The following is a 14,251-nucleotide window of genomic DNA, read 5'->3' on the forward strand; positions in this document are numbered from 1 at the left end:
AGCTATGAGCCAGGATTGACTCCACAGTAGTGGGTTTGGCATTTTTGGTGATGAGGACACCCCTTCGTTATCTCAATGTGGCATTCACTTCAGGACTATGGCATGACTGTTCCCCTCATAGAATGACGGGCCTAATTCTAGAAGTGTTTGTTGATCATTGCCCGCAGGTCTCTGTGTAAAGCAACATGGAGACTGAAGGATAATTAATTCGAGTTACTTTACTGTAGTGGACGTCGTAGTTGAGTATTGGCCCGTGGAAACGGGTCCTAGGAAATTTAGGGAATTTCCTTCTGCTTTGAGTGTGCTGGGCTACCTGACCTGCAGGATTACTACCAGAAACAAAGAGCAGTTGCAAAGAGTCTGAGGGTTTTCTCCGAAGCTTTTTACTTTCATTTTTATATACCCTCCTTTTAGTTCATTTTATACCACAGCAGCAGTTTCATGTGCCTGCCTGGACTGGAGGAGGAGGGCAGGGTGTGGACACAGAATGCCTAGGCCTGTGGTTGGGACACGTTTATGCACGGGGAGGTGGCGGCTGTGCTTCTCTGTGGCTTGCTGCTGGCACAGAGGTACAGAGCTGTCTGGTTCCTTTGGGCCCGTGTCACCGCCAGGGGAAAGCGCTCCTTCTTCTCCCGAGAGGCTCTGTAGCCTGCAGCTGCATCTCCTTCCTGGACATCATTTGTCACAGGTGAGTAGTAGACCAGCTTCAGCCCCTGCCCCGGGTCCTGCCGGTACCAGTACATGGCGTCATCACCGAAACTCTGTTCACAGTCCAGGCTTACGTCCCGTCCTTCCTCTCGGACCAGGTATTTTGGGGTCTGAGAGATTCCAGAGTCTGTGATGCCTGTAAGGAAGCAAAAGAAGCTGCAGCCCAGAGAGGAGGTGCTGATGCTGCTGTCACTGGGGGGCTGACAGCAATCATGGCAGGTGGGGCAGGAATTCTTTCCTGAGCCCACACTCACCTGTTCCCAGGAGACAAAGGGCCACATAGCAGAGGACCTGGCTGCCCATCATGGGGTGGGGTCTCCTGGTATCACCAGCACTTGGAGAGAGAAGGGAGGGAGAACACTCTGGGCACTCCCTGGCCGAATATATGAATTCCTCAGAAGGCTAGATGAACAGGTGTCAGGGACCCTGAAGCCACTCAAGCCGGGCTCCCTAATTCTGCAGATGAGGAGACTGAGGCCAGGAGACAGGAGTCAGTCAGTGCACCTCCTCATGCTTCTCATGGCCTCTGCATCCTCCTTTGCCCTGAGGGCGGCACCTCCATACCTCCCAGGCACACCTCCATGACTGGCCCGTCTGTTTTATCTTCTAGTTACTGTGATGGTTTGATTGCCTATATGAGCTCACAGACACTCTGGTCGTGTACGATGCAGGATGCCACGTGATCCCATTATCTTTCTCAAGCAGGAGAGTCCCCTGAAGTCCTTCATAGGTACCCGCAGCAGCCGTGGAAATCAACACACCACTCATGTCTGCGGCTGAGCAGAGCATGGTGGCTGCCCTTGGGTCCATGAAGGACCTCACACCAGGGTCTTGCCTCCACTTGGCCACTTTCTCTCTGGCCAGTTTTAGGTGTTCATTTACATCAATTCATTCTCTTGGCTGTTTCCTGGTCTTTCTTCAATGTCCTTTAGTCATATCTATATACATGTATGTATATGCACACACATATATACAGATATAAATATAGGTATAAATATATATAAACAGATATAGGTATACACACACATATATACATATACATCAGAGCCCTGGTGGCACAGTGGTTAAGAGCTAACCAAAAGGTCAGCTGTCCGAATCCACCTGCTGGTCCTTGGAAACTCTATGGGTCAGTTCTACTCTGTCCTGTAGGGTTGGTGTGAGTCTGAACAGATTTGATGGCAATGGGTTTTAAAGTCCTCATGGCAGTAGTCCTCAAACTTTACTGCTAACAAGAAATCTTCAGGGGCTTGGTAAAATTAATATGTACTCCTTAGCCTACCTCCAGATATTCTGACCCTGAAGTTCTGACCATACCCTGGAACAGGCCTTATGCCTGTACCTCTGGTGACGCTGAAAGAGTTGTCTGCACACGACATTTTCAAAGGTTTTGAGTAGAGATTTAAAAAAAGGCTAAAAGAACAACAAAAATAACAAGAAAGGACAGCTAAGTCATTAAACTAAAAGGTTAAAATGTAAACGGAAATCCTGATGGTGTGTTGCTTAAGAGCTACATCTGCTAACGAAAACATGGGCAGTTCAAATCCACTAGGCGCTCCTTGGAAACCCTATGTGGTAGTTCTACTCTGCCCTATAGGGTTGCTCTGAATCAAAATTGACTCAACAGCAATGGGTTTGGTTTTGGTTTATATTTAGGTTCGGAATACTTCATTAAAAAAAAAAAAAAGAAAACAAGCAAGTTAATGGGAAATGGTATGAACGAACCTGAGCTGAGAGAGATCTCCAGGCTTATTGTACGGTCAGTATTGCCAATTCTTCAAAGAGGTCAAGCAGGCAAAGGAGCAATCATATCTTTTGTTCTGATTGTAGGCAGTTTGGACTGTTAGGAGAGCGGTTTCATCAGGGTGGAAGTAGTAGTCCAAGAGAAGGCTGACAAGAGCATCCAGAGGAGTGACTCCCCTGTGACAAGAGCAAAGGTTTCAGCCACCAGGAATAACAGTGGATTTGGAGGGGACCATGAATGGTGCGCTAAGGAACACTCTTTATAGAGAGCTAGAAAAGGAACTTGAAATGTTCTTAGTTGCTTTGAAGTTGGCCCTGGCTCATGGCAACCTCAGGTATAACAGAATGAAAAGTTGCCTGGTCCTGCACCATCTTCATCATTGTTGTTATATTTGTGTCCATTTTTTTGGCTGTTTCGTCAGCCCATCTCATTAAGGGTGTCCACCTTTTTAGTTGACCCTCTACTTTGCTGTCCTTTTCTACTGATTGCTCTTTCCTGATGATAGGTTCACAGTGTGTGAGTAGAAGACTCTCCATCCTCACTTCTAAGGAACATTCTTGCTGTGTTTCTTCTGAGGCTGATTTGTTCATGCTCTAACAAGAGGCCATAAAATTACAGCAGCAAAGTGAGAGCTGCTGTTTCAAGGGGTCAGAATGAAATTTTGTCTGAAAAAAGAAGTAGGTTTGGACTTCTGAGGGTAAGACAAATTAGTTCAGCTTATATTGAAAAAAGGAAGATGTGTCTAGACAGAACCTATAACTTTTTCAAAGCTGAGTAGCTGAGTGGTGGGGTGGTTAGAAATGGCCAGTTTTGTGGCCAGAATGGATTACATAATTTTAACAGAGCTATGTTGAATTCTTGGTCTGCTCTGTGTAAATGTAATGACCCACCTAGGTGAGTTAATAACCCAGCGGCTCGCTACACCTGTATCGATGTTGAGTGTGTTGTCCCTACTACATTTCAATCACACACCTGAGAACTGTTTACTTGTCTGCACCTCCGGTACCTTCCCACTGATAACACACTAGTCTGCTCTTCTCCCTCAGCTTTATAGAAACCAGTAAGTGACTTCGCAGATTCTGAGGTTGTCACACTTAAAATTAGTATGTTTTTTCTGCTGCCCAGGTTTAACCCCTTAAAAAGAGATTAACTAGAGCATTCACTGGCTTGGACATTGTTCTGAAAGCTCACATTTGATCTCCTTGCCATTTCCTTCTCTTTTCCTGGGGTCTCTGTATCCAGCAAATACACTGACAATTCCCCTGCTCACTTGTAATGGACACCTATTGGGTGCCCAGGTGCCTAATCTGGGAATTCATTTCCCTGAAATCCTCCCTTCTTAATCCATAAAGTCAAAGGGCCAGGCCCCAGGTGCGCTGTTCAAAACGACACAACCCCTGTAACTAGAGTTGGGTTTTCTAAGAGCACGTTCTTGAGAAAAGCAGAGCCAATCTGTCCTTTCTTCTGGATTTTGTAACGTAGGTTGAGAGAAAGTCAAATTGGTCCCTATCAATGTGGTTGGAAGACTACAATCAGAATCTATAATCTTCTACGTACTATGAGATCTAAGAAATGGAGAAGGCAACTTATAATAAGGAAGAATCATGACACAAACAAGGTGAGAAAACAAATGAGTTGTAAAGTCGGCCATGTCATTGTTGTAAGACTTCATTCCAGATTGTTTCTGAGAAATTTCCTTGCTCTTATTTTGATGTTTTATGGAGTCCCTGGATGATACAAATGGTTAAGTGTGTGACTACTAACCAAAAGTCTGGCAATTGGAACCCACCCACATGTACCTTGAAAGAAAGGCCTGGCAATCTGCTTTTAAAAGGCCACAGCCTTGAAAGCCCTATGCTATGGAGCGCAGTTCTACTCTGCACAGGTGGGGTCTCCATGACACCAGCAACTGGTGAGTCTTTTTCAGGTGGGACATGTCTTCAGCCTTGCAGTAAACTCCCTGTTGGCAAAGGGCAGCTCTAGTTAGCTTCTCTTACTTCCTTCCAGCCAGAAAGCCACCTGCTTCCTGCACTGGGCCACCATGAGCTTGTGCATCTAGAATAGCTGAAGTTTCACAATGTGGACAGACGGCTGGCACAGTGATACATGGCTGAGTCCTGTAGTGCCACCAGCTGGATCTCCAAGCTGCAGGCTGAGTCTTGGTGGCACTCAGCTGAAAATCTCTCCTTGGGCATCTCATTTCCGCTAAGGACATATTTGTTCTGGAAGGAAATCAAGAACTTGAACTCTTTGGTTGGAATCTGTTGATACCAGTGAACACAGCTGTGTCTTATCGTCAGGACGCAGTCCATGTTCACTTTCTGTCCTTTCCTTTTGAGCAGATATCTTGGCATCTGGGTGACTTCAGCATCAAGGGAGCCTACAAGGGAAGGAGACAGAGATTATGGAGTGAGTCCAAGAAGAGGATCTGGTGACATGGGCATGGGGAAAGGCTTGGGGCTGTGGACTAGCACATTCGGGACAGAGATTTACCTGTACCCAGTAGGCAAAGGACCATAAAGCCGATGGCTGCTGAGCGGATGGCAGAGTCAGGGGAAGAATGGAGGCAGATGGCTTTCTCAGAGACTTCCCATCTTGTATACACAGCTTGTCTGTGATGCAGCCACTTCATAGAACCCAGTGGTCCTCAGTGTATGGCTCTGTGCCTGAAAAAAAAAAGAGACAGCAGAAATTCAGAGAACATGGAGGGAGCTTTACCCTCACTTAAAGGAGAGACCATGTGATGTTGTTAATTCATAGGTAAATCGTGCTTAATTTGCCTTTCTTTGCTTCTCTGTCTCTGCTTTTCTTCCTTTAAAAAAGAAAGGTCTTTATTGTTTTTCTCCCATCCCCTACCCTTTCTACTCTTGCAGAAATTCCCGCCCACCCCAGGTAACCAACCAATAACTTTATGTGGATTTTCTGAACCATTTTCAGGCTCTTGTATGAGTTTTTTTTAAACTGATACTTGACTTACATTTTTAGGCGGACAACCTTATCAGTCTTTATGGGTTTTGTGATAATTCAGAACACCATTCTCACCCAGAGATAAATTATAAGACATCACACTCCCTTATGACCAGGCCCAAGGTGTCTCATTTATTTAGGCCATGGGAAGCCCATCTCCCTCAGTGCTGTGACCCTCCTTTTTGATTTTCCCTGCAGCTCTCGTGTGTCTCAGTGGATTTTTTGTGCTCTTCCATATAGATGACTCCATCCTATACATCTCCAAACATACTCTCTTGCAGTCTGATTTAACTATTTAGGGCTTCCATTTGACCATTCCAACATCACCTCCAAGTCCAGATATGAGCAGTCTGTAGAGTAGTGCCTTTTTCCCTAAGATGGTTTCTCCCCTGGGGGATTTTTATTTGGGAGGTATTTCTGCTTTCATTCTCCTATTAATGTACAAGTTGCCCCAGGTCTGTGCTGAAAGCACATGGATCCTTCTGGCAGACTGAAGACCGTCAGAGTAGATCAAATGCCAGAGAATCAAGTTCATGTGCACTGGGTTTCCCCAACCCTTCACATGATGCCTCTTGTATTTCTCAGCCTCTAACTTGGATTAAGCAGCCCTGGTTGAGCAGTGGTTAAGAGCTTGGCTGCTAACCAAAAAGATCAGCAGTTCTAATCTACCAGCTGTTCCTTGGAAACCCTATGGGGTGCTCTACTCTGTCCTAAGGGGTTGCTATGAGTAGGAATCCACTTGATGGCAACAGGTTTGGTTTTTGGTTTTAATTTAGATTAAAATGAACAATTAAAAAGAAGGGAAGAAACAAGTTCTTACTTTTCTGCTGAAGGGGACAGAACACATTTAACTTTAAATCAATGGTGCAAGGAAGAGTGGGTGAAGTTCATCCTGGAAACATATCACAAACTGAATATTGAGGAAACTACCACAAACTGAGTATTGGGGAAAATATTGGAAACTGAACTTCAGGCCAGTGTAGCCACTTTTCACTCTTGGCATAACTGACAATGGTTTTTGCAGGTTTATGCCCAGCTCCTGCCTATAGATAAGATCATGGTAGCCATAAACCCACTTCCTGTTGTGGCTGTAAGAGGGGAGGTGGGCCCTAGAGAAGGCCCTTTTATCTGGGGAACAGGAGGTTTATGAGCAGAAGGGAGGCAAGGGCTCATCTCTGTGTCTCTACTGCTGGCACACAGGTACATGGCGGAGTCCCCCATGCCTGGAGAGCGGATGCCAAGCCCACAGAAGGAAGTGTTGGGCCGACTGGGTTGGAAGTTATCAGAGGTGTCTGTTTCATTGCTAAATTCTGTATTGAAGTAGTAGAACAGCAGCTTTGGAGCTTGGCTATGCTTCTGCTGGTACCAGTACATGGCATCATGATTCAGATTCTGCGAACAACTCAGGTTCACCAATTTTCCTGCCCTGGTAACGTGGTATTTTGGACTTTGGATGACCATAGCACCCATGGGACCTGTAGAGAGACAAGGGATACTTAGAGCTGGAAAGAAGCTGATGTTGCTGCCACAAAATAAAGTCACAGAACTGAGGAGGAACCCAGTTCTGTCGAGTGGGCTCCGACTCATGATGACCCACGTGTGTCCGAGTAGAACTAGGTGCTATAGGGTTTTCAATGGCTGGTTTCTCAGAAGTAGATGGCCAGGCATTTCTTAGAAGGCCCCTCTGGGTGGACAGTTAACAGCTAAGTGTGTTAACCCTTTGCGCCATCCAGGGACTTCAGAGCTGAGGACAAGAGCATCTTAGTCAGACATCCTTTCGAGCCCAGGACTCACCTGGTGTCAGAAGACAAAGGACCACGCAGGGGAGAAACCTGGAACCCATGGCAGGGCCAGAGTGGGAGTGCGGTGTCTGTCTGTTCCAGGCTCTGATCTCTGGATCGAGGGAGAGAGAGTTCAGAGTCCCTGGTCCCTGGTAGATAGATTTGCCTGTGGTGACAGAGCTGCTGTTGACATCACAGAATGAGGTTCACCCCTCTGTGTGATATTATACCCAGCTTCCTTCTTGGCAAGGAGTCTGGGCGTGGCTGGGTCAGGCACAGAGCAGCAGTTCTTCCTCTACAGCATTTACTGCTTCTTTGAGACAGGGCTTCCTTATTTGCCCCTGCTCCATGTCCTTCCAGACCTCTCCGCCCAACTCCCTTTTACTCACTTCCTATAGGGTGGCTCACAGCTTAAGGAGCCCTGGTGGCACAGTGGTTAAGTGCTCAACTGCCAACCTATCAGCTGTTCTGTGGGAGAAAGATGTGGTAGTCTGCTCCATAAGGACTTACAACCTAGGAAAGCCTATGTGGCAGTTTTACCCTGTCACTTCAGGTCAATGTGAGTTGGAAACAATTCGATGATAACAGTGTTTTCTTTCTTTCTTTTTTTTGATATAGGGTTGCTCAGAGGTCCCTCCACACATGCACAGCTTTGCAAACCTGCTGAGATACTGCTTTTGCACCTAACCCCCACATCACAGATGGATGACTGATATGTACAAGCTAAACAAGCGCTGTCGCGTTGACCCAACTCACAGCGACCCCACGTGGGTAGAGTACAACTGTCCTCCATAGGGATTTCAGTGACTGAAATTTTGGAAGCAGGTCACCAGGCCTTTCTTCCAAGATGACTCTGGGTGGATTTAAACCTCCAACCTTTCAGTTAGCATCCGAGTGCTTCAAACATTTTCACCACCGAGGAACTCTGTCTGCAAATTATCTCCACCCTGATACATCATTCCAGCCCAGGGGGTCCTCTATCTATGCCCACTTTTTAGAGGGTGTCTAGAAATTCTCGACTACTCTTGACTATCAGTGGCACCATGATGCCTCCTTGAGGCCAGTGGGGAAGTCTCTAGAAGCTCTCCTCCTACACTGGTCAAAGGAAACCTGTGCACTAGAATGAGCTACAGTGGGGCTTAGAAAATCTTCCAGTTCCTCACTGTGCTACCAGACCTGTGTGGTCAGACCACCTCACTAGTGGACTGGGGTGATTAAGTCTTCTAGCTCCTTCTCTCCTTTCTTTAACTCTGACTCTACAGTACTCACTGCAGGTGTTCCTGCCTTCCCCATGACCATGCTGAGTCTCTTCAGATTTTGGGGGAAACGGACAGGAATTTTACTGTAAATGCCCCTGATATTCAGTTTATATACAGCTTCCTACGGCATGTTTTTTTTCTCCCCTTCTATAACCATAGCTTTTCTTCTTGCCTCTTTCTAGAACACCTCCTCATTGGGGGTCTGTACTACAGACAACATCTTATAAGCAACCCATGCCATTTACACTAAAAAATGCCAGCCCTGTGGAGAAAGGAAATTAGCTTTAATCTCTGAAAATGAACCTGGCTTTCTCACTAAAAAATGGCAGTTCGAAAACTGGCTGGAAATGAATATATTCTACACAAACGTAACTTTAAAATAACCACCAACACCACCATCATTCTCATCAAGCATCCTTCAAACCAGCAGTGAATGGATTTTTCTTCATTTTTTTTCCTTCAGGGAAACTCATTTCATCTTACTAATAGAAGACATATGAGGAGGTAGTCACTTCCCAAGTCCCAAGCATTTCAGATTATACCACGGGGTAGGTAAGCAAGGAGCCTTCTGGAGTTACACCAGAATAACACACACAGAAATAAGCCCGCTGCTGCTGGGTCAGTTCCGACTCATGGAGACCCCACGTGACACAGTAGAGCTGCCCCATAGGGTTTTCTTGGCTGTAATTTTTACACAAGCAGATCTCCAGGCCTTTCTTCTGTACAGCAGCCCAAAGTGCAGCCAGGACGCTCCTCAGAAGTGAGGATGGTGAGATTTCATCTTCTTGCTGTGGCAGGCCATCAGGAGGGACCAGTCCCTGGGGAGGGACATCATGCTCGAGAAAGTAGAGAGCGAGTGAAAAAGTGGAAGACCCGCAACGGGATGGATTGACACAGTGGCTGCAACAACGACCTCAAACATATTAACGATTGTGAGGATGGTGCAGGACGAGACCACATTTTATTGGTTGCACATAAGGTCACTGTGAGTCAGAGCCAACTCGTGGGCACCTAACAAGGACAACAAAGCTACTAGAATCAGTACTGCACTCTTGTACCTGTCTCTGCCCTGCTACGTGCAAGAGGGTCCCTTTACCTGGAAGGTGAAGACTGAGTCTGAGTGTCCACATATCTGTTTTGCACAATAACAACAAGATGTTTTCCGATTAATTTATGCAAATAAGTAGTCCTCTCACCTTCCCTGTACCTGTTCTTACCTGTTCATTCATTAACCAAAGCACTATGTAGTTCATCATGGAAATTTTCTCATGAGTGAAGCACTTGCTTGGCTGACTTATCCCACTTTTATCTCGAGGGTCCAGCATGGTGACGAGACGTTGTCAGATGGTCTAGGAAATCTGAAGTCCACGTTTACCACGGAAAACTCACACATTTTATAGATCTATCTCTAGTGAGTTTTTCCTATCACGTTTTCCATGATTAACATGTGGCAGAGTCAAGACAACTATCCAGGTTTTATAATTTTCCATCCAGGGACGTCTGCATGTTGGTGTCACTTTATAGGCCCAGTCCCATGCCCGTTTTCTCGGTTTCACACATGGTGCCCCTACTCTTCACACTCACTCTCTGTGTATATAACATACACACATATACACTCTCTACACTAACACACACACGCACGTTCAATCTCTCTCTCTACACACACACACACAGTACACGTACACACACACTCACAGGTGTCTCAGTTCAAGGAGCTGCGGTTTCCTACCCTACACACTCCTCCCACAGGGCCCACAGACCCCTGGGAAGCAGAAAGGGGCATCTGGGCAGAGGTTCTTGCTCGGGTCCCTGATCTCTGCCTGGCACTGTGTCACTAGCACCACAGAAGTAGAGGCTGCTGTCCTGGGCCTGTGCACTGGTCACTGTCAGAGTTGAAAACGTGAGGTCTGGGTGGCTGATTGGGAACGTGTCTTGGTAAAGCCTTCCTCATAGGCGGTTCCAGATCCCTGGTTAGAAGTTGCGATCAGGGTGAAGCCCTGCTCTGGGAGCTGGAGATACCACAGCATCTTCGTTGCCTGGATGCCTGTGACACGGCACTCGATCTCCACTGAGGTCCCATTCTTGCAGATGGCCCAGCTCGGGTGTTGAGAGACGAGGGCACACAGTGTGGGGCCTAGAGACACAGAGGCCAAGGGTGAGGGGCTGCAGGCCAGGAGCCCTACATGACCCAGGCAGATACCTCAGCCTCGCGCTCCCGCTCTTCCCCCAGCTCCAGAGAGCCCTATTTGTTCTGTGAAATCTCCCTGTCCTGCTCTCAGGATCACAACCCCAGCCCCCTCACTAGTCATCTCTCACCTTCCCCTTAAGTTCTTGGAGAGCACGGCCGTTCCTTCTCACAATTACACACACACACACACTCATATGCACACACCATACACTCATTCACTCATATACACATATAGACACATTTGTATACACACTGGTACACATGCTGATGCAGGCACTCACATACACACTCATACACACGTACTTGTACACACACATGCACACTCACAAGGCACTCACAGACTTGTACACACACCCACACACTTATACTCACACACCCATACACACTCCTTCACACATATACACACACTTGCACACACACTCAAACACACCCACAAAAACACACACCCACCCACATGATGCACATACCGGGCCCCAGGTGCAGAAGCAGCACCAGCATCCTCCACAGCTGGCCTCTCACCACACTTTCTCTCAAGAGACTGGGTCCTGCTCTGCGTTCTTCTCTACACCCCTAGGGGGCTCTCCTGAGGAACGCTCTGATCTGCCCACTTGGGATGAGCTCACCAATGGTGCAACCTGCATCCATTTCTCAAAGGTCAGAGAACCAGACATTCCCAAAAGGGGGCTCAGGCTTTCTAATCCAGCCTCTAATTTTATAAGAGATAAGCTGAGACCTGGAGCTTTGAAATGGCTTATGCACCTTCACACGGGGTTGTAATGAGTGGGAATCGGCTCGATGGCAGCTCACAACAACAACTACGCAACTTTCTTAGCCGTATAAGAGGAAAGGGGGTATCTGTGTAGTGGATGGTGTTATTGTCAGTTTTTTTCTTCTGTGCAATGTTTTCAGTTATCAGACTAAGACAAATCATGGTTAATCATGACAGCTACTGGTGAGCGTAAGAAATCCTAGGCTGTAGGTGCAGTGTTTCTTCATGGCTGTGAAGAGGACAAAGGAGCCTGGTTTCTCAGTGGTTAAGCACTCGACTGCTAACTGAAAGGCAGTTTGAACCCACCAGCCCCTCCACAGGAGAAAGATGTGGCAGTCTGTTTCCATAAAGATTACAGCCTAGAAAACCCTATGAGGCTGTTCTCCTCTGTCCTATAGAGTAGCTATGAGTCAGAATCGACTCCACAGTAGTGGGTTTGGTATTTTTGGTGATGAGGACACCCCTTTGTTCACTCCATGTGGCATTTACTTCAGGACTATGGCATGACGGTTCCCCTAATAGAATGATGGATCTGATCCTGGAAGTGTTTATTGATCATTGCTCGCCGGTCTCTGTGTAAAGCAACGTGGAGACTGGAGGATAGTTAATTCGAGTTACTTTACTGTAGTGGACGTCATAGTTGAGTATTGGCCCGTGGAAATGGGTCCTAGGAAATTTAGGGAATTTCTCTCTGCTTTGCGTGTGCTGGACTACTTGACCTGCAGGATTACTCCTGGAAATGAAGAGCAATTGCAAAGAGCCTGAGGGTTTTCTCCAAAGCATTTTACTTTCATTTTTATATGCCCTCCTTTTAGTTCATTTTTATATAGCTGCAGCAGCTTTGTGTGCCTGGCTGGGCTGTAGGAGGAGGGCAGGGTGTGGACACAGAATGTCCAGGCCTGTGGTTGGGACACGTTTATGCACGGGGAGGGGGTGGCTGTGCTTCTCTGTGGCTTGCTGCTGGCACAGAGGTACAGAGCTGTGTGGGTCATTTGGTCCCGTGTCACCGCCAGAGGGAAGCGCTCCTTCTTCTGCCGAGAGGCACTGTAGACTGCAGCTGCAACTCCTTCCTGGATGTCATTTATCACAGGTGAGTAGTAGACCAGCTTCAGCCCCTGCCCTGGGTCCTGCTGGTACCAGTACTTGAAGTAGTCATCGAAACTCTGTTCACAGCTCAGGGTCATGTTCTGTCCTTTCTCTCAGATCAGGTATTCTGGGTCTGAGAGATTCCAGAATCTGCGATACTTGTGAGGGAAGAGAAAGAAGCTGCAGCCCAGAGAGGAGGTGCTGATGCTGCTGTCCCTGGGGGGCTGAGAGCAGATCATGGCAGGTGGGGCAGGAATCCCTCCCTGAGCCCACACTCACCTGCTTCCAGGAGACAAAGGGCCACGGAGCAGAGGACCTGTCTGGCCAGTGCGGGGAGGGGTCTCCTTGTGTGCCCAGCACTTGAGGAGAGAGGGGAAGGAGAACACTCTGGGGGCTCCCAGGCTGAGTATATGAATTCCTAGGAAGGCTAGATGAACAACGGCAGGGATCCTGAAGCCACTCAAAGTGGACTCCCTAATTCTACAGACGAGGATCCTGAGGCCAGGAGACAGGAATCAGTGCACCTTCTCATGCTTCTCATGGCCTCTGCATCCTCCTCTGCCCTGGGGGCGTCATCTGCACACCTTCCGGGCACGCCTCCTCCAACTAGCCACTCTATTTTACCTCTGAGAGACTGAGATGCTTTGACTGACTGTAGGAGCTTGCAGACATTCTGGTCTTGCAGGATGTAGGATGCCGCTTGATCCCATCATGTTTCTCAGGGCAAGACGGGCCCCTGGAGCCTGTCACAGGTACCCGCAGCAGCCATGGAAATCAATGCACCACTCATGTCTGCTGCTGAGCGGAACACGGTGGCTGCCCTTGGGTCCACGAGGGCCCTCACACCAAGGTCTTGCCTCTACTTGGCCACTTCCTCTCTGGCCAGTTTTAGGTGTTCATTTATGTCAATTTCATCCTCTTGGTTATTTCCTGTGACTAGAGATGTGTTTTTAGAGCACGTTCTTGAGAAAAGCACAGCCAATCTGTCCTGCCTTCTGAATTTTGTAATGTAGGTTGAGAGAAAGTCAAATCGGTCCTTCTCAATGTGGTTGGAAGACTACAATCAGAATCTATAATCTTCTACGTACCATGAGATTTAAGAAATGGAGACGACAACTTATAATAAGGAAGAATCAGGACACAAACAAGGTGGAAAAAGAAGTCGGCCATGTCATAGTTGCAAGACTGCATTCCAGATTGTTTCTGAGAAATTTCTGTGTTCTTGTTTTGATCTTTTATGGAGTCCCTGGGTGATACAAATGGCTAAGCACATTACTACTAACCAAAAGGTTGGCGATTGGAACCCACCCACATGTACCTTGAAAGAAAGGCCTGGCAATCTGCTTTTGAAGGGCCACAGCCTTGAAAGCCCTGTGCTATGGAGCACAGTTCTACTCTGCACACGTGGGGTCTCTGTAAGATCAGCAACTGGTTTGTCTTTTTCAGGAGGGGCTCATGTTCAGCCTTGCAACAAACTCCCTGTTGGAGAAGGGCACCTCTAGTTAGCTTCTCTTACTTCCTTCCAGCCAGTGAGGCATCTGCTTCCTGTGCTGGGCCACCACGAGTTTGTGCACCAACAATAGGTGATGTTTCACACTATGGACAGTGCGCTGGCACAGAGATCCATGGCCGAGTCCTGTAGCACCACCAGCTGGATCTCAAGGATGCAGGCTGAGTCTTGGGGGCACTTATCTGAAAATCTCTCCTTGGGCATCTCATTTCCACTAAGGACATATTTGTTCTGGAAGGAAA

At 47.4% G+C, this 14,251-nt stretch overlaps 1 pseudogene and 1 gene segment (V, D, J or C); both read right to left on the reverse strand.

Moving 5' to 3' along the window:
- Nucleotides 1-370: 370 nt before the first annotated feature.
- On the reverse strand, nucleotides 371-1,306 carry LOC126081533 (T cell receptor beta variable 19-like). The segment is given in 2 exon segments: nucleotides 371-844; nucleotides 963-1,306. Coding segments are annotated over 2 exon segments (405 nt in total).
- An 8,875-nt stretch (nucleotides 1,307-10,181) lies between these two features.
- LOC126082151 (T cell receptor beta variable 20-1-like) lies at nucleotides 10,182-11,151 on the reverse strand (annotated as a pseudogene).
- Between the last annotated feature and the right edge of the window lie 3,100 nt (nucleotides 11,152-14,251).

The sequence above is a fragment of the Elephas maximus genome, chromosome 8 (genome assembly GCF_024166365.1).
Source record: "Elephas maximus indicus isolate mEleMax1 chromosome 8, mEleMax1 primary haplotype, whole genome shotgun sequence".
In the NCBI taxonomy this organism is placed as follows: domain Eukaryota; kingdom Metazoa; phylum Chordata; class Mammalia; order Proboscidea; family Elephantidae; genus Elephas; species Elephas maximus.